Below are 20,839 nucleotides of genomic sequence, written 5' to 3'. Positions count from 1 at the left end.
TCTACAGGCGGGGGGCTGTACTCTACAGGCGGGGGGCTGTACTCTACAGGCGGGGGGCTGTACTCTACAGGCGGGGGGCTGTACTCTACAGGCGTGCAGAGTGCTCTCTACAGGCGGGGGGCTGTACTCTACAGGCGTGCAGAGTGCTCTCTACAGGCGGGGGCTGCACAACCTTTTATTACCTGAAGAACTTGAACCGATACTGCATTTCTTTCTGGAGCTCCTGGTCCAGTTTATTCTGGAAGAACTCGGCCCGGTCCACCACCAGCAGCTCCGTGTCCTCCATGCAGATCAGCGTAGCGTTTCTCCTCAGACCTTTCAGTAAAGCCACTTCCTGCACAAAGGGGTAAAGTCAGTGCCCAAAAGAGAGCAGCTCCTGACCATGTCCACACAGGGTGTATAAATGGCAGAGGGGGTCCCACACTTGGGTCCCCTTTATTATTCGCTCTTATTCTAGGGGATCCAGTGCAGCCATGTGTTATATCATCACTCACTGACTTCCATGGGCATCAGTAAGTCCCTGACCTTTAGGCTAGGGCACTTTTATACCCACCCCAAAACTGGCCCCCTTGTGCAGCAGGATGGGTTCGGGGTCCAGGAGGGCGCTGCTGCCGTCCTCATCTTGTGTGACTGCAATGACGCCTGAGAAGACGAAGTAGAAGCTGTCGCCTCGATGCCCCTTCCTCACGATGACCCGGCCACGGCCGAACCTGTGCAGACCCCAGAGGTCAAGAGAATGACGGCAAACTATATCCCCCCCCCCCCCCCACAGCAGAGTGTCTGTGAACCATGGACCTGGGGGTCTCTGAATACGGAGGCCCCTGTGGAGAGACTAATGGGTGCTTGATCATTTTGCTGCAGAAGAGAGACCCCAAGACACCATGACCAATAGGTGGCCATGTTGACTGTTATAGAGGGGGCTCAGTAGGGAAGACCCCCATCACCTCTGCGCCCCTTATCACTCAGGACAGTTGAAGCACTAATGATTTCTTTCCAGGTTCTGGCTCTGAACCTTTGCCAGGGACAATCCTCTGGGGATTCACATACAACCTGATTGTACAAGATGGAAGGACTTTATTCCCATTTCTTCCCACAAGAATTGGGGGATAATGAAACCTTGTACAGCTGAGGGGTTGTTACAATTGTATCCAGTCCTCTGTGAGACAAACACCCTGGACCGATACATTGTAACAAACTATCAGCACAGTATTACCTCTCAGAGGATTGTCTAGACTATATACACAATAGTAACAAACCCGGGAATTGGATGTTTCGCCCCCAGCAGTTCGCCCCCGGGTACATTTGGCCCCCAGGATGTTTTGCTCCCGCACATCTCACCCCCGCATATATCGCCCCCAGTTCGAAAGGTCCGGGGGCGAAACGTGCGGGGTCGAAATGTGCGGGGCGAATCTACCTGGGGGCGAATCTTCCTGGGGGCGAAATGTACCTGGGGGCGAACAGATGGGGGCAAATTGCTGGGGGCGAAACTTCCTATAATCAACAAACCCTCAGCTGTGAGAAGTGCAAGGATATTATGGATGACTGGGCAGAAAGAGAAAGGTGTCAGCGCACCGGCAGCAAGCAGAGATCCTGCAATTGGGGGGGAATTGATACACAAAGTCTATGAGAAAGTGGCATCTATGACTTGTATAACATTCTCGGTAACAGCGGCCATAGAGGGGCGACCTAATCGGAGACTGTGAGACCCCCGCACTCACCGCCTGTAATAGACCACCCTGGCCAGCATGTGCTGCATCTGTGTGCTGTATCTGCGGAAGCTCAGGATCCCCATCATCATACTGCGGATGAAGCGGATGTCGCGCTCCGAGCGATGCTCCGGCCTCTGCAGCGTCACCTCAATCGCCTTCTCAGGAAAAGTGAACTGCAACAAGCAGAGACTCTACGTGAAAAGCCCCCCCAAGCTCCACCCTGCCCCCCAGTGCCAGTGCCCAGAATCACACGCTGCTCACCTCATACTGAGTCCTGAAGAAAGTGACGTCAAACACCAACGCCAGATCCTCCGACTTCTGCTTCTTACCCTCCTTCTCCTAGGAAAGAATGTGCAGACGTCTCGGCAGAGATACACATATATACTGTACATGTAGACGAGGGCTGGGCAATCATTTATCCTTCACTTCACCACGCTTCTTCCACTTCGCCTCCAGTGACCGGAAGCCCTCAGAACAGAAGGAGACTTCCGGCTGCTGCAATAACCCTGTTCCTGCCTTGTTGACTGTATCATCATCAGCAATGTCTTCAGGTTGTGAAGTAGAAGGTGATCACTGGGAGCCAAAAAAGCTGTTGCCATGATCTTTCCAGCTGACTCTGCTGGACACCAGATTTCTTTGGAGTTGGGGACCCCTTGTGCCTTCATTTCATGGACAATCGTTGGGTCTCAGGATCATGGTGGTGGACCCATGTATTATCACCCCTAATAATTGGACAAGTCTCCAGGATTTTCTCAGCAGGTCTAAGGTCTCTAGGCTAATTGCTGGATACCTGTTTTTGCTCAAGTGTCAACATTGGTGGCACCAACCGGGAACTGACCTGTGACGTCATCCAAACACCATGAATGATACTGGAAACCGTGCCGACCGCCATGCCTAATTCATGAGCGATGACAGATAACACTGACTTTGACCCGACGATCTTCCAAAGTCATGGCCTCCACTTTTCGGCACATTTCCTCTGAAGATGCTTTGATGCATCGCCCTGAACGGGGGTCATCTTCAATTGAATCCTTACCCCATTTAAACTGCTTGGCCAAAAACTTTACTTGGTAATAGGAAGGTGCATCATCACCACATACAGCTTCATCCATTCAGGGACTTCTTATGGCTTCCTTTGTAAGGAAGTTAATCACAGAACAAAGCTCCAATTCCCTCACTTTCTTTGTAGAGCCGCACTGTACTGCACTTACCATCCTGTCACTCCGGTGCTTTAATCAGACTGAACTTCTCCTTTGTCTGCCACAGTCCAAAGTAGTCTCACCGTGCACTCTCTAAGGCCCCCTTCACAAGTCCGTTTTTTATGTCTGTATGCTGTCCATTTTTTAAGGACCGCAAATATGGACATACGCACATCCATTGTATTCAACGGCGGTACACACGAGTCAGGTTTTTTAAATGGTCTGGGTGTCCATGTGAAAAACCCGCAGACATGTCCTTTTTTTTCTCTCGCACCACAGACCAAATGCAGATGATATGGATGACATCCATTAGTGTGTCACTGGGAAAAAGCAGTACAGTCATCGCTGTTCCCAGGCACTGAATTAAACTCATCATTGTCACCTGGTCTCTCTGCCATCAGCGAGACCAGGCGATGCTAATGGGAGTTGGAGTCAGCACCTGCTGTGTGTGTATATCATGTATTAAATTAATTAATTAATAAAACTGCTTGCAGTCCCCTTTCGTTTTCCTAACCAGCTGAGGGAAAGCCGACAACTGGGGGCAAATGTTAATATTCTGGGAAAGGGGCCAATAGCCATAAAGGTTCCCAGGCTATTAATAACAGCTCACAGCTGTTTACTTATCCTTTACTGGTTAGTAAAAGGGGTACCCCCGAAAAAAATTACGTAGGGTCCCCCTATTATTACTAACCAGCGAAGGCTAAACAGACAGCTAAGGGATTATATTAATTCCCTGAGAAGGGGCCATGGATATTGGCCCCCTCAGAGACTAAAAACATCAGCCCTTGTGCAGGTCTGCAATTTTGTCCCTGGTGTCCTTAGACAGCTCTTTGGTCTTGGCCATGGTGGAGAGGTTGGAGTGTGATTGATTGTGTGGACAGATGTCTTTTATACAGGTAACGAGTTCAAACAAGTGCAATTAATACAGCTAATGAGTGCAGAGTAGGAGGCTTCTGTGAGAGCCAGATATATATATCTCAGAGGAGCATCAGGGACTTCTCCGGTCGTCTGCACTGACCTGACTCTCATAACAGCGCTCCACCTCCACATCCCCCCAGAACGACGCTCCTCTCGCCTCCTCTGCCGCCTGGATGAAGCATCTGATGGCCGATTGTAAGAGCGAAACCCTCCGCACCAACCGCTGAAGAGTCTGCTGAGAAATCCATCATGTTACATAATGGGAGGAGTAGTACTATGCGGTCCTATGAGACAGCATCACACATCATGGGATTAAATACACTGCTCAGCAGACAGTATCACACATGGGATTAGATACACAACTCAGCAGACAGTATTACACATCATGGGATTAGATACACAGCTCAGCAGACAGTATCACACAGGATAGGATTAGATACACAGCTCAGCAGACAGTATCACACAGGATAGGATTAGATGGACGGCTCAGCAGACAGTATCACACAGGATAGGATTAGATACACGGCTCAGCAGACGGTATCACACAGGATAGGATTAGATACACAGCTCAGCAGACAGTATCACACAGGATAGGATTAGATACACGGCTCAGCAGACAGTATCACACAGGAGAGGATTAGATACACTGCTCAGCAGACAGTATTACACAGGATAGGATTAGATGCACGGCTCAGCAGACAGTATCACACAGGATAGGATTAGATACACAGCTCAGCAGACAGTATCACATAGGAGAGGATTAGATACACGGCTCAGCAGTCAGTATCGCACAGGATAGGATTAGATACACGGCTCAGCAGACAGTATCACACAGGATAGGATTAGATACACGGCTCAGCAGACAGTATCACACAGGATAGGATTAGATACACGGCTCAGCAGACTGTATCACACAGGATAGGATTAGATACACGGCTCAGCAGACAGTATCACACAGGACAGGATTAGATACACGGCTCAGTAGACAGTATCACACAGGAGAGGATTAGATACAGAGCTCAGCAGACAATATCACACAGGATAGGATTAGATACACAGCTCAGCAGACAGTATCACACAGGACAGGATTAGATACACGGCTCAGTAGACAGTATCACACAGGATAGGATTAGATACACAGCTCAGCAGACAGTATCACACAGGATAGGATTAGATACACAGCTCAGCAGACAGTATCACACAGGAGAGGATTAGATACACTGCTCAGCAGACAGTATCACACAGGAGAGGATTAGATACACTGCTCAGCAGACAGTATCACACAGGATAGGATTAGATACACGGCTCAGCAGACAGTATCACACAGGATAGGATTAGATACACGGCTCAGCAGACAGTATCACACAGGATAGCATTAGATACACGGCTCAGTAGACAGTATCACACAGGAGAGGATTAGATACAGAGCTCAGCAGACAATATCACACAGGATAGGATTAGATACACAGCTCAGCAGACAGTATCACACAGGATAGGATTAGATACACAGCTCAGCAGACAGTATCACACAGGATAGGATTAGATACACAGCTCAGCAGACAGTATCACACAGGAGAGGATTAGATACACTGCTCAGCAGACAGTATCACACAGGATAGGATTAGATACACGGCTCAGCAGACAGTATCACACAGGAGAGGATTAGATGCACAGCTCAGCAGACAGTATCACACAGGATAGGATTAGATACACAGCTCAGCAGACAGTATCACACAGGATAGGATTAGATACACGGCTCAGCAGACAGTATCACACAGGAGAGGATTAGATGCACAGCTCAGCAGACAGTATCACACAGGATAGGATTAGATACACGGCTCAGCAGACAGTATCACACAGGAGAGGATTAGATACACTGCTCAGCAGACAGTATCACACAGGATAGGATTAGATACACAGCTCAGCAGACAGTATCACACAGGATAGGATTAGATACACGGCTCAGCAGACAGTATCACACAGGAGAGGATTAGATGCACAGCTCAGCAGACAGTATCACACAGGATAGGATAGGATACACAGCTCAGCAGACAGTATCACACAGGATAGGATTAGATGCACTGCTCAGCAGACAGTATCACACAGGATAGGATTAGATACACCGCTCAGCAGACAGTATCACACAGGATAGGATTAGATACACGGCTCAGCAGACAGTATCACACAGGAGAGGATTAGATACACTGCTCAGCAGACAGTATCACACAGGATAGGATTAGATACACGGCTCAGCAGACAGTATCACACAGGAGAGGATTAGATACACAGCTCAGCAGACAGTATCACACAGGATAGGATTAGATACACGGCTCAGCAGACAGTATCACACAGGAGAGGATTAGATGCACAGCTCAGCATACAGTATCACACAGGAGAGGATTAGATACACTGCTCAGCAGACAGTATCACACAGGATAGGATTAGATACACGGCTCAGCAGACAGTATCACACAGGAGAGGATTAGATACACAGCTCAGCAGACAGTATCACACAGGAGAGGATTAGATACACTGCTCAGCAGACAGTATCACACAGGATAGGATTAGATACAGCAACTCATCTGCACAGGGTTCTTGGATACACCGGTCACTATTGTTTGGTTAGGGATTTATCCTCTTGACTACACTGAGATATTGACGGATCCTGTGCATTTCCAGCGTTTCTTTGACAACTAACAACTGATTAACCTGAAGCAACGATCCAGAAGAGCAGACAGTGTGTGCACAGATTCCTGCAGCCCCTCTGTGCGCCCTCCGTCCCCACCCCCCCCATGTGCAGCCCCTCTGTGCGCCCTCCGTCCCCACACACCCCCATGTGCAGCCCCTCTGTGCGCCCTCCGTCCCCACACACCCCCCATGTGCAGCCCCTCTGGGCGCCCTCCGTCCCCCCCCCCATATGCAGCCCCTCTGTGCGCCCTCCGTCCCCCCATGTGCAGCCCCTCTGTGCGCCCTCCGTCCCCACACACCCCCATGTGCAGCCCCTCTGTGCGCCCTCCGTCCCCACACACCCCCATGTGCAGCCCCTCTGTGCGCCCTCCGTCCCCACACACCCCCATGTGCAGCCCCTCTGTGCGCCCTCCGTCCCCACACAACCCCATGTGCAGCCCCTCTGTGCGCCCTCCGTCCCCCAATGTGCAGCCCTGGCTGGGGTAGAGCATTTGTCTCATTTTCTAGGTGTGAGATTAACCCCTTACTGACATTGTCAGTAATGGTACGTCCCTGTGCCCTGGGCCTACTGGACCAGGTACGTACTATTACACACACTGATCACGTCCGCACAGAAGCTGGGCAGGGCGATCACCGCGGGGTGTCAGCTGACGCCCGGTACTATGTGCCAGGAGCGCTCCCGGCACACTAACCTTCGAAATGCTGCGATCGAAATCGATCGCAGCATTTCAGGAACAGGCAGCGGTAAGAGCGCCCCTCTTACCTTGGATCGGGACCCCGTGCTGTGGGGTATCAGTTTACTCAGGAAAAATAACACAACAAATGGTTTGGTGCAATTTTTCCTGTTACCTTTATGAAAATGCAAAATTAGGGAATGAAAAACATTTTTGTGGGAAAAATGTGAAAATTTTATTTTTACGGCTCCATGTTATAAACTTCTGTGAAGCACTTGGGGGTTCAGGGTGCTCACCACACATCTAGATAAGTTCCCTGAGGGGTCTAGTTTCCAAAATGGTGTCACTTGTGGGGGGTTTCCACTGTTTAGGCGCATCAGGGGCTCCCCAAATGCAACATGGCGTCTACTGATTATTCAAGCAAATTTTACATTCTAAAAGTTTAATGCCGCTCCTTCCCTTCTGAGCCCTGCCGTGCGCCCAGTGTTTTTTCCCCACATATGGGGTATCTGCGTACCCAGGGGAAATTGCACAACAAATTTTGGGGTCCATTTTTTCCTGTTACCCCTGCGAAAATAAAAAAAATTGGGTCTAAAGTAACATTTTTGTGAAAAAAAGTTAAATGTTAATTTTTTTCTTCCACATTCCAAAAATTCCTGTGAAGCACCTGAAGGGTTAATAAAGTTCTTGAATGTGGTTTTGAGCACCTTGAGGGGTGCAGTTTTTAGAATGGTGACACTTTTGGGTATTTTCTGTCATAAATACCCCTCAAAGTGACTTCAAATGTGATGTGGTCCCTAAAAAAAATAGTTTGTAAATTTTGTTGGGAAAATGAGAAATCGCTGGTCAACTTTTAACCCTTATAGCTCCCTAATAAAAAAAAAATTTAGTTCCAAAATTGTTCTGATGTAAAGTAGACATGTGGGAAATGTTATTTATTAACTATTTTGTGTGACATATCGCTCTGATTTAAGGGCATGAAAATTCAAAGTTTGAAAATTCCCAAATTTTCTAAATTTTCATCAAGTTTTTGATTTTTTTCACAAATAAACACAAGTGATATCGAAGAAATTTTACCACAATCATAAAGTACAATATGTCATGAAAAAATATTCTCAGAACCAGGGGGATCCGTTGAAGCGTTCCAGAGTAATTACCTCATAAAGTGACAGTGGTCAGAATTGTAAAAATTGGTAAAGGGGTCCTCCAGCCATGGGCCGCACCCACACCTCTCCGCCCTCCATAGCTGCGTACACATCGCTGTCACACACACATTGCTGCATTGTGTCGTATATATGGCCGGGGGGCAGCACTGCGAACAGACCCCCGAGATAACGACCAGCGCCCCACGCAGGGGTAATAAGGGGGCAGCGCTCTGCTTATAGTGCACAGAAAACAGCTCCAACAGCTGAGCGTCTGTTACAATTGTATCCTGAATCGCCCATACTCCAGAACAGGATGTAATCAGCTCCACAGAGCCCATGCTGGGTACATTGTAGCAAAAACTCTGCTGACAGAAATAGGTGGTTATGGGTACTGGATATAAAGAGGTTTCAAATCACTGACAGCAAGCAGTGGTCTGGAAAAGGTGAGAAATGAATGCACAGTGATATCTGACCTCTACTATGGACCATACAGGAGATAGAAATGTAACTCTATACCTACCTGTATGGCCATAGTAGAGGTCTGATGGGAATCTGTCCCCCCTGGGAGATATCTGACCTCTACTATGGGCATACAGGTGATAGAAATGTAACTCTATACCTACCTGTATGGCCATAGTAGAGGTCTGATGGGAGTCTGTCCCCCCTGGGAGATATCTGACCTCTACTATGGACATACAGGTTATAGAAATGTAACTCTATACCTACCTGTATGGCCATAGTAGAGGTCTGATGGGAGTCTGTCCCCCCTGGGAGATATCTGACCTCTACTATGAGCATACAGGTGATAGAAATGTAACTCTATACCTACCTGTATGGCCATAGTAGAGGTCTGATGGGAGTCTGTCCCCCCTGGGAGATATCTGACCTCTACTATGGGCATACAGGTGATAGAAATGTAACTCTATACCTACCTGTATGGCCATAGTAGAGGTCTGATGGGAGTCTGTCCCCCCTGGGAGATATCTGACCTCTACTATGGACATACAGGTGATAGAAATGTAACTCTATACCTACCTGTATGGCCATAGTAGAGGTCTGATGGGAATCTGTCCTCCCTGGGAGATATCTGACCTCTACTATGGACATACAGGTTATAGAAATGTAACTCTATACCTACCTGTATGGCCATAGTAGAGGTCTGATGGGAGTCTGTCCCCCCTGGGAGATATCTGACCTCTACTATGGGCATACAGGTTATAGAAATGTAACTCTATACCTACCTGTATGGCCATAGTAGAGGTCTGATGGGAGTCTGTCCCCCCTGGGAGATATCTGACCTCTACTATGGGCATACAGGTGATAGAAATGTAACTCTATACCTACCTGTATGGCCATAGTAGAGGTCTGATGGGAATCTGTCCTCCCTGGGAGATATCTGACCTCTACTATGGACATACAGGTTATAGAAATGTAACTCTATACCTACCTGTATGGCCATAGTAGAGGTCTGATGGGAATCTGTCCCCCCTGGGAGATATCTGACCTCTACTATGGACACACAGGTGATAGAAATGTAACTCTATACCTACCTGTATGGCCATAGTAGAGGTCTGATGGGAATCTGTCCTCCCTGGGAGATATCTGACCTCTACTATGGGCATACAGGTGATAGAAATGTAACTCTATACCTACCTGTATGGCCATAGTAGAGGTCTGATGGGAATCTGTCCCCCCTGGGAGATATCTGACCTCTACTATGGACACACAGGTGATAGAAATGTAACTCTATACCTACCTGTATGGCCATAGTAGAGGTCTGATGGGAATCTGTCCCCACTGGGAGATATCTGACCTCTACTATGGGCATACAGGTTATAGAAATGTAACTCTATACCTACCTGTATGGCCATAGTAGAGGTCTGATGGGAATCTGTCCTCCCTGGGAGATATCTGACCTCTACTATGGACATACAGGTGATAGAAATGTAACTCTATACCTACCTGTATGGCCATAGTAGAGGTCTGATGGGAATCTGTCCCCCCTGGGAGATATCTGACCTCTACTATGAGCATACAGGTGATAGAAAAGTAACTCTATACCTACCTGTATGGCCATAGTAGAGGTCTGATGGGAGTCTGTCCCCCCTGGGAGATATCTGACCTCTACTATGGACACACAGGTGATAGAAAAGTAACTCTATACCTACCTGTATGGCCATAGTAGAGGTCTCATGGGAATCTGTCCTCCCTGGGAGATATCTGACCTCTACTATGGACATACAGGTGATAGAAAAGTAACTCTATACCTACCTGTATGGCCATAGTAGAGGTCTGATGGGAGTCTGTCCCCCCTGGGAGATATCTGACCTCTACTATGAGCATACAGGTGATAGAAAAGTAACTCTATACCTACCTGTATGGCCCATAGTAGAGGTCTGATGGGAATCTGTCCCCCCTGGTAGATATCTGACCTCTACTATGGGCATACAGGTGATAGAAAAGTAACTCTATACCTACCTGTATGGCCATAGTAGAGGTCTGATGGGAATCTGTCCTCCCTGGGAGATATCTGACCTCTACTATGGACATACAGGTGATAGAAATGTAACTCTATACCTACCTGTATGGCCATAGTAGAGGTCTGATGGGAATCTGTCCCCCCTGGGAGATATCTGACCTCTACTATGGACACACAGGTGATAGAAATGTAACTCTATACCTACCTGTATGGCCATAGTAGAGGTCTGATGGGAGTCTGTCCCCCCTGGGAGATATCTGACCTCTACTATGGACATACAGGTGATAGAAATGTAACTCTATACCTACCTGTATGGCCATAGTAGAGGTCTGATGGGAATCTGTCCCCCCTGGGAGATATCTGACCTCTACTATGGACATACAGGAGATAGAAATGTAACTCTATACCTACCTGTATGGCCATAGTAGAGGTCTGATGGGAGTCTGTCCCCCCTGGGAGATATCTGACCTCTACTATGGGCATACAGGTCATAGAAATGTAACTCTATACCTACCTGTATGGCCATAGTAGAGGTCTGATGGGAGTCTGTCCCCCCTGGGAGATATCTGACCTCTGCTATGGACATACAGGTGATAGAAATGTAACTCTATACCTACCTGTATGGCCATAGTAGAGGTCTGATGGGAATCTGTCCCCCCTGGGAGATATCTGACCTCTACTATGGGCATACAGGTGATAGAAATGTAACTCTATACCTACCTGTATGGCCATAGTAGAGGTCTCATGGGAATCTGTCCCCCCTGGGAGATATCTGACCTCTACTATGGCCATACAGGTGATAGAAATGTAACTCTATACCTACCTGTATGGCCATAGTAGAGGTCTGATGGGAGTCTGTCCCCCTGGGAGATATCTGACCTCTACTATGGGCATACAGGTGATAGAAATGTAACTCTATACCTACCTGTATGGCCATAGTAGAGGTCTCATGGGAATCTGTCCCCCCTGGGAGATATCTGACCTCTACTATGGCCATACAGGTGATAGAAATGTAACTCTATACCTACCTGTATGGCCATAGTAGAGGTCTGATGGGAGTCTGTCCCCCTGGGAGATATCTGACCTCTACTATGGACACACAGGTGATAGAAATGTAACTCTATACCTACCTGTATGGCCATAGTAGAGGTCTGATGGGAGTCTGTCCCCCTGGGAGATATCTGACCTCTACTATGGACACACAGGTGATAGAAATGTAACTCTATACCTACCTGTATGCCCATAGTAGAGGTCTGATGGGAATCTGTCCCTCCTGGGAGATATCTGATCTCTACTATGGACATACAGGTGATAGAAATGTAACTCTATACCTACCTGTATGGCCATAGTAGAGGTCTGATGGGAATCTGTCCCTCCTGGGAGATATCTGACCTCTACTATGGGCATACAGGTGATAGAAATGTAACTCTATACCTACCTGTATGGCCATAGTAGAGGTCTGATGGGAATCTGTCCCTCCTGGGAGATATCTGACCTCTACTATGAGCATACAGGTAATAGAAAAGTAAATCTATACTTACCTGTATGGCCCATAGCAGAGGTCTGATTGCAGAGGAATCTGGTTTTATAAAGTCTGTTTTCCAGAAGCTTCCGGGGGACGCCAAGCAAACCCCTCCTATCTGCTTACTATTCCCCTAAATCGCCGCCTCTGTGCTAAATTACCATATTCCCCCCTCCCCTGCACAGTGCCCTGTGACTGCCCTGCTCTGCCTCCCCTGCACAGTGCCCTGTGACTGCCCTGCTCTGCCTCCTCTGCACAGTGCCCTGTGACTGCCCTGCTCTGCCTCCCCTCCCCTGCACAGTGCCCTGTGACTGCCCTGCTCTGCCTCCTCTGCACAGTGCCCTGTGACTGCCCTGCTCTGCCTCCTCTGCACAGTGCCCTGTGACTGCCCTGCTCTGCCTCCTCTGCACAGTGCCCTGTGACTGCCCTGCTCTGCCTCCCCTCCCCTGCACAGTGCCCTGTGACTGCCCTGCTCTGCTTCTCCTCCCCTGCACAGTGCCCTGTGACTGCCCTGCTCTGCCTCCCCTGCACAGTGCCCTGTGACTGCCCTGCTCTGCTTCCCCTCCCCTGCACAGTGCCCTGTGACTGCCCTGCTCTGCCTCCCCTCGCCTGCACAGTGCCCTGTGACTGCCCTGCTCTGCCTCCCCTCCCCTGCACAGTGCCCTGTGACTGCCCTGCTCTGCTTCCCCTCCCCTGCACAGTGCCCTGTGACTGCCCTGCTCTGCCTCCCCTCGCCTGCACAGTGCCCTGTGACTGCCCTGCTCTGCCTCCCCTCCCCTGCACAGTGCCCTGTGACTGCCCTGCTCTGCTTCCCCTCCCCTGCACAGTGCCCTGTGACTGCCCTGCTCTGCCTCCTCTGCACAGTGCCCTGTGACTGCCCTGCTCTGCCTCCCCTCCCCTGCACAGTGCCCTGTGACTGCCCTGCTCTGCCTCCTCTGCACAGTGCCCTGTGACTGCCCTGCTCTGCCTCCTCTGCACAGTGCCCTGTGACTGCCCTGCTCTGCCTCCCCTCCCCTGCACAGTGCCCTGTGACTGCCCTGCTCTGCTTCTCCTCCCCTGCACAGTGCCCTGTGACTGCCCTGCTCTGCCTCCCCTGCACAGTGCCCTGTGACTGCCCTGCTCTGCTTCCCCTCCCCTGCACAGTGCCCTGTGACTGCCCTGCTCTGCCTCCCCTCGCCTGCACAGTGCCCTGTGACTGCCCTGCTCTGCCTCCCCTCCCCTGCACAGTGCCCTGTGACTGCCCTGCTCTGCTTCCCCTCCCCTGCACAGTGCCCTGTGACTGCCCTGCTCTGCCTCCCCTCGCCTGCACAGTGCCCTGTGACTGCCCTGCTCTGCCTCCCCTCCCCTGCACAGTGCCCTGTGACTGCCCTGCTCTGCTTCCCCTCCCCTGCACAGTGCCCTGTGACTGCCCTGCTCTGCCTCCCCTCCCCTGCACAGTGCCCTGTGACTGCCCTGCTCTGCTTCCCCTCCCCTGCACAGTGCCCTGTGACTGCCCTGCTCTGCCTCCCCTCCCCTGCACAGTGCCCTGTGACTGCCCTGCTCTGCCTCCCCTCCCCTGCACAGTGCCCTGTGACTGCCCTGCTCTGCTTCCCCTCCCCTGCACAGTGCCCTGTGACTGCCCTGCTCTGCTTCCCCTCCGCTGCACAGTGCCCTGTGACTGCCCTGCTCTGCCTCCCCTCCCCTGCACAGTGCCGTGACTGCCCTGCTCTGCCTCCCCTCCCCTGCACAGTGCCCTGTGACTGCCCTGCTCTGCTTCCCCTCCCCTGCACAGTGCCCTGTGACTGCCCTGCTCTGCCTCCCCTCCCCTGCACAGTGCCCTGTGACTGCCCTGCTCTGCTTCCCCTCCCCTGCACAGTGCCCTGTGACTGCCCTGCTCTGCCTCCCCTCCCCTGCACAGTGCCCTGTGACTGCCCTGCTCTGCCTCCCCTCCCCTGCACAGTGCCCTGTGACTGCCCTGCTCTGCCTCCCCTCCCCTGCACAGTGCCCTGTGACTGCACTGCTCTGCTTCCCCTCCCCTGCACAGTGCCCTGTGACTGCCCTGCTCTGCCTCCCCTCCCCTGCACAGTGCCCTGTGACTGCCCTGCTCTGCTTCCCCACCCCTGCACAGTGCCCTGTGACTGCCCTGCTCTGCCTCCCCTCCCATGGAGCGCGTTTTGTTTCCCTCCGGCCCCGTTTGGCTGCGTACCGCCAGAGGAGCGGAAGTCTCAGTGTCTCACTGTCGCTTGCGCAGTACAAGGCTGAGGTGCAGTACGCAGCCAAATGGGGCCGGAGGGTAACAAAGCGCGCTCTATGGGAGGGGAGACAGAGCTGGGCCGTCACAGGGTACTGTGCAGGGGAGGGGAGGCAGAGCAGGGCAGTCACAGGGCACTGTGCAGGGGAGGGGAGGCAGAGCAGGGCAGTCACAGGGCACTGTGCAGGGGAGGGGAGGCAGAGCAGGGCAGTCACAAGGAACTGTGCAAGGAAGGGGAAGCAGAGCAGGGCAGTCACAGGGCACTGTGCAGGGGAGGGGAAGCAGAGCAGGGCAGTCACAGGGCACTGTGCAGGGGAGGGGAGGCAGAGCAGGGCAGTCACAGGGCACTGTGCAGGGGAGGGGAGGCAGAGCAGGGCAGTCACAGGGCACTGTGCAGGGGAGGGGAGGCAGAGCAGGGCAGTCACAGGGCACTGTGCAGGGGAGGGGAGGCAGAGCAGGATAGTCACAGGGCACTGTGCATGGGAGGGGAGGCAGAGCAGGGCAGTCACAGGGCACTGTGCAGAGGAGGCAGAGCAGGGCAGTCACAGGGCACTGTGCAGGGGAGGGGAGGCAGAGCAGGGCATTCACAGGGCACTGTGCAGGGGAGGGGAAGCAGAGCAGGGCAGTCACAGGGCACTGTGCAGGGGAGGGGAGGCAGAGCAGGGCAGTCACAGGGCACTGTGCATGGGAGGGGAGGCAGAGCAGGGCAGTCACAGGGCACTGTGCAGGGGTGGGGGGAATATGGTAATTTAGCACAGAGGCGGCGATTTAGGGGCATAGTAAGCAGATAGGAGGGGTTTGCTTGGCGTCCCCCGGAAGCCTCTGGAAAAAAAGACTTTATAACACCAGATTCCGCTGCAATCAGACCTCTGCTATTGGCCATACAGGTAAGTATAGATTTACTTTTCTATCACCTGTATGCCCATAGTAAAGGTCTAATATCGCCCAGTTGGTGACACATTTCCTTTAAAGGGGATGTCCAGGGTATAAAACAACTAACATGGCTGCTCGTTCCCATGTCAGTGGTATGTAGATGTAATGAAGCATCTAGGGCTGATCTGTGGTACCGCCCTGAGGACAACTGCAGCAGTGATTTTCCATCTGAACATTGTAATGCCTCACTTCTCCTCTGGAGGTGCTGCGTGGCTCTGAACACGATGGTTTGGCTTCACCACAGAGTACCGCTGATTGCTGGGGTATGGCGTATCGTTGGGGTACAACTGATTCCTAGGGTACGGCGTATTGCTGGGGTAAGGCTGATCGCTGGGGTACAGATCGATGAGACTCCTTGTGTTCAGTTTGTTGTTGGGAGACCGACTGTCTCATTAGGTCATACACTTCAAACTCTGGCCCGCAGGGTGATTATATTTAGCCTGCGTCACCAGAACCATCACCCTACTGTATGGAGGACTATGTGGGCCCATTATACTGTATGGAGGACTATGTGGGCCCACTATACTGTATGGAGGACTATGTGGGGCCCATTATACTGTATGGAGGACTATGTGGGGCCCATTATACTGTATGGCGGACTATGTGGGGCCCATTATACTGTATGGAGGACTATGTGGGGCCCATTATACTGTATGGAGGACTATGTGGGGCCCATTATTCTGTATGGAAGACTATGTGTGGCCCATTATACTGTATGGAGGACTATGTGGGGCCCATTATACTGTATGGAGGACTATGTGGGGCCCATTATACTGTATGGAGGACTATGTGGGGCCCATTATACTGTATGGAGGACTATGTGGGGCCCATTATACTGTATGGAGGACTATGTGGGGCCCATTATTCTGTATGGAGGACTATGTGGGGCCCATTATACTGTATGGAGGACTATGTGGGGCCATTATACTGTATGGAGGACTATGTGGGTGTAACATCCCTGACGACATGCTGGCATGGCTTACCACCTCCCACCATGCAAGACCGCCATCTTTCCTATCAGTCCAGGCTGCACACTTTTCTCCAGTACCTGCTGTGTGCATGTCTCTTGTCTGATTGCTTAGGGAGGCGGCGCTGTTACTGCCTGATTCTTAAACTTACAGTGTGCGCAGTCCTAATGCCTCCCCAGCCTATTGCTGTGAGTCACTGGATACTTAAACCCCCTCCACCCAGTAGGAGGTGCCTGAGCAACACTTTCTTTCAGTGTGTTCTGTGCAACTGAGTTGCCAGGTCCGGTCCTGTATCTTGTCTGTTTCCGCCATCCTGGGGGCTGAGTACCCAGGGCCGTTACCTGTATCTGTGACTTCTAGTCTGTTCCGCCACCCTGGGGGCTGTATACCCAGGCCTGTTACCCGTATATGTGACTTCTAGTCTGTTCCGCCACCCTGGGGGCTGAATACCCAGGCCCGTTACCTGTATCTGTGACTTCTAGTCTGTTTCCGCCACCCTGGGGGCTGAGTTCCCAGGCTCGTTCCTGTATCTTGTTCCTGGTTCAGTTCCTGTCTGAAGAGTGTCCTAGCCCGTTACTTGTTTGTCTTTATGTTTGTATCTTCCCTTTTCCTGCAGTGTCTGAACCTGCACCTAACTCCAACTCGTCTCTGTACTTCTGTTTGTGAGTTTAGTGTCTACTCGCTACTTCATTGTAAGTACCTTGTGTGTATCTGCTCTGCTTGTCTACCGCACCTGCGGTTTTGCTCTGCTCTGCTTGTCTACCGCACCTGCGGGTTTTGCTCTGCTCTTCTTGTCTAACGCACCTGCAGGTTTTGCTCTGCTCTGCTTGTCTACCAAACCTGCGGGTTTTGCTCTGCTCTGCTTGTCTACCGCACCTGCGGGTTTTGCTCTGCTCTGCTTGTCTACCGCACGTGCGGGTTTTGCTCTGCTCTGCTTGTCTACCGCACCTGCGGGTTTTGCTTTGCTCTGCTTGCCTACCACACCTGCGTCTTTGTTCCTGTATCCCAGTCTGTACTGGTCCTTATCCTGCCTGCGTTCCTACCTGCCAGTACCCACCTGTCTGCATACCAGCCGTGCCTGCCAGTACCCACCTGTCAGTATGCCAGCCTAACCTGGCTGTTCCTGCATTCCCCGGTGTGGGTCAACAGCTACGACCGGGGTCTGACCTGGAGTAGCACCTGGTCCCTCTGCTCAGATCCTCCCTGGTTCACGGAATCGACTGAGCTGCCGTGTGACCTTGGTCGGACCGAGTTGATACTTAGTCACGCCCCTCCAAGCACTCCTCGGTTCATGGTACAGTGGGATCACTAATCACGCTCACGCCAGTCAGTCCGGGCGTGAGCGTAACAGTTTGCTCAGGCCATGGTTCCCGTTGAGCCCCACGGCCCTTCGCTCTCAGAGACATTTGAATCCTTGTCTGGCGAATAGGTGCACCAAGGAAAAAAAATTTCTCAAGCTGAGGTCCAGGCAATTTACGCACCAGCCCAAATGGAGCTATCAGCACTCGTTCCTGCGGATCCACCACGGTACTACAGGAATCCATAATAAAGTCGTGCATTCGTGGAGCAATGCATGCTGCATTTCAAATTTTATGCTCACTATTTTCCCACTGATTGGGTTAAAGTAGCATTCATGATGTCCTACTTAGCAGGTGATGCCTTGAATTGGATCACCCCCCTATGGGAAGCATGGGATCCTATTGTCTCTGACTTGCAGGCCTTCCTGGTGGCCTTTCTAATGGTCTTCGATGACCCTAACCCTGAGGCTTTGGCTAAAGCTTCCCTTCCCAATATCCTGGAGCAGTCCCGATGGGTAATGTGTGTAGGTAGCCTACCAGTTCTCCAGCCTGAAGAGACTGCTGCCCACACAGAATCCACACAGAATGACAATGCTCCACAGAATACTTCTCTTTCCAACCTCAAGAAGCAGTCCAGAAGTGCAAGGCGTAGAGATAAACCGTCACGCCAGGTTCTGTCCTCCCAAAGACCTCCTGTTCCCCAGCCTGTAGAAGCAGCTACCCGCACAGAATCCATGAAGGATGACCATGTTCGTCAGGCAAAGCTGAGGCCGGAACTCAGTCACAAAATCAGATTGCGGTCCCGCTGTGCTTGTTTGGGACCCCCTGACGGTCTTTGTCCAGCGAAGGTTGGCGAATCCCAAGACATTTGGCCTGTAGGAGAGGCTGCCCTTGGCGTTAGTGTTTCCTCTCCACAGATGACCATGACTGTCTCCGTGGCAAGTGAAGGCCTCGGATTAACCGGAAGTTTCGGGCGTAAAGCCTTGAAGAGTCGGTGTCTGATTCCCGTCCGACAACTCCAGAAGCCGGTTTGGGCCTTGTCAGCAGAAGGACGAGCCCTACTCAGAAACAGTCAAAATATGTCTGTACAAATTAAGCTCCAGATTGGAGCATTACACGTGAAGAAGTTCACATTCCAGGTCGTCCAGAGCCAAGAGATCTAGTGCCCTCTCAGGTCTGGAGATCCTGCAAGGTGTTTCCTGGGGGACTGCTGAGGTGTAAGGGGTGTCCAGTCCCCATATCTTCAGGACAGTCAGCAGTGTCTTCTTCTTCACCAGATCTGCTAGTCGCTGACTCGCTGTGCGCTGAAGTCTCTGAAGGAAGGGAAGCGGAGGCATTGTCCCCACACAGTCTCGACGATTGTACCAATGATCTGGCTTTAGGCACCGCTCCGCCTCACGGACATGTCATCTCAGAAACCAGACTGAAGTTGGTCCCTAAGCAAGGATCCTCCATCTCTAATAAATCTGGCAATAAGTCCATTAAGGCGGTGGTTACCCCCGAGTCTCTGCACCCCTCCAACCAGGCGGAGGACTTCCAGTTGTCTCCTGAATCCTCCGGGGTGCTACCTGATAACAAATTGAGAGAGACTTTTCTGCACCCTGTACCTGGTACTGTGCCCACTTCATCCAGTAAGCTTGGCAAAGTGTATGTCAAGGCGGTGGTTACCCCCGAGTCTCTGCACCCCTCCAACCCGGTGGAGGATCTCCAGTTGTTCCGTGAATCCTTTGGGGTGCTACCCGATATTAACAAATAGAGAGAGACTTTCCTGTGTCCTGTTCTTGGTACTTCACTCACTTCATCTGTTGCTGAGGATGGCCCGATGGGAGGAAGCATCCTAGTCACTAAGATGGTGAGACCAGTTTTGTTCCCTCTAGTGGACAGAAGAGGTAATCTTCTTGAAGAGAAGGATTGGCCTCCAAATTCTCTGTAGAAAATCCTTGCAGGCTTGAAGAAGAGGGGGTGTAAAGGGGGGGGTACTGTAACATCCCTGGCGGCGTGCTGGCATGGCTTACCACCTCCCACCATGCAAGACCGCCATCTTACCTATCAGTCCAGGCTGCACACTTTGCTCCAGTACCTGCTGTGTGCATGTCTCTTGTCTGATTGCTTAGGGCGGCAGCGCTGTTACTGCCTGATTCTTAAACTTACAGTGTGCGCAGTCCTAATGCCTCCCCGGCCTATTGCTGTGAGTCACTGGATACTTAAACCCCCTCCACCCAGTAGGAGGTGCCTAAGCAACACTTTCTTTCAGTGTGTTCTGTGCAACTGAGTTGCCAGGTCCTGCCCTGTATCTTGTCTGTTTCCGCCACCCTGGGGGCTGTATACCCAGGCCTGTTACCTGTATCTGTGACTTCTAGTCTGTTCTGCCACCCTGGGGGCTGTATACCCAGGCCCGTTACCTGTATCTGTGACTTCTAGTCTGTTCTGCCATCCTGGGGCTGTATACCCAGGCCCGTTACCTGTATCTGTGACTTCTAGTCTGTTTCCGCCACCCTGGGGGCTGAGTTCCCAGGCTCGTTCCTGTATCTTGTTCCTGGTTAAGTTCCTGTCTGAACAGTGTCCTAGCCCGTTATTTGTGTGTCTTTATGTTCGTATCTTCCCTTTTCCTACAGTGTCTGAACCTGCACCTAATTCCAACTCATTGTCTCTGTACTTCTGTTTGTGAGTTTAGTGTCCACTCGCTACTTCATTGTAAGTACCTTGTGTGTATCTGCTCTGCTTATCTACTGCACCTGCGGTTTTTCTCTGCTCTGCTTGTCTACTGCACCTGCGGGTTTTGTAACAGTGGGGCACATTGGACTATGTGGGGCCCATTATTCTGTATGGAGGACTATGTGGGGTCCATTATTCTGTATGGAGGATTATGTGGGGCCCATTATTCTGTATGGAGGACTATGTGGGGCCCATTATTCTGTATGGAGGACTTTGTGGGGCCCATTATACTGTATGAAGGACTTTGTGGGGCCCATTATACCGTATGAAGGACTTTGTGGGGCCCATTATACCGTATGAAGGACTTTGTGGGGCCCATTATACTGTATGGAGGACTATGTGGGCCCTTTATTCTGTATGG

At 51.3% G+C, this 20,839-nt stretch overlaps 1 protein-coding gene across 1 annotated transcript in view; it reads right to left on the bottom strand.

Annotated features, from left to right (window-relative positions):
* Positions 1-20,839, bottom strand: part of LOC141264783 (cyclic nucleotide-binding domain-containing protein 2-like) — a 39,862-nt gene that overhangs the window by 17,515 nt on the left and 1,508 nt on the right. The window contains exons 2-6 of the mRNA XM_073677090.1: positions 3,927-4,058; positions 1,971-2,048; positions 1,719-1,882; positions 554-710; positions 183-334 (exon numbers count right to left, since the gene is read on the bottom strand). Of these exons, the coding sequence (XP_073533191.1) occupies positions 183-334; positions 554-710; positions 1,719-1,882; positions 1,971-2,048; positions 3,927-4,058 (683 nt within the window). The remainder of the gene's footprint in view (positions 1-182; positions 335-553; positions 711-1,718; positions 1,883-1,970; positions 2,049-3,926; positions 4,059-20,839) is intronic.

Source organism: Phyllobates terribilis, unplaced genomic scaffold (genome assembly GCF_046119375.1).
Source record: "Phyllobates terribilis strain yellow unplaced genomic scaffold, ASM4611937v1 Scaffold_4__5_contigs__length_816908805, whole genome shotgun sequence".
Lineage (NCBI taxonomy): Eukaryota > Metazoa > Chordata > Amphibia > Anura > Dendrobatidae > Phyllobates > Phyllobates terribilis.
This window is presented reverse-complemented; position numbering and strand designations above follow the sequence as displayed.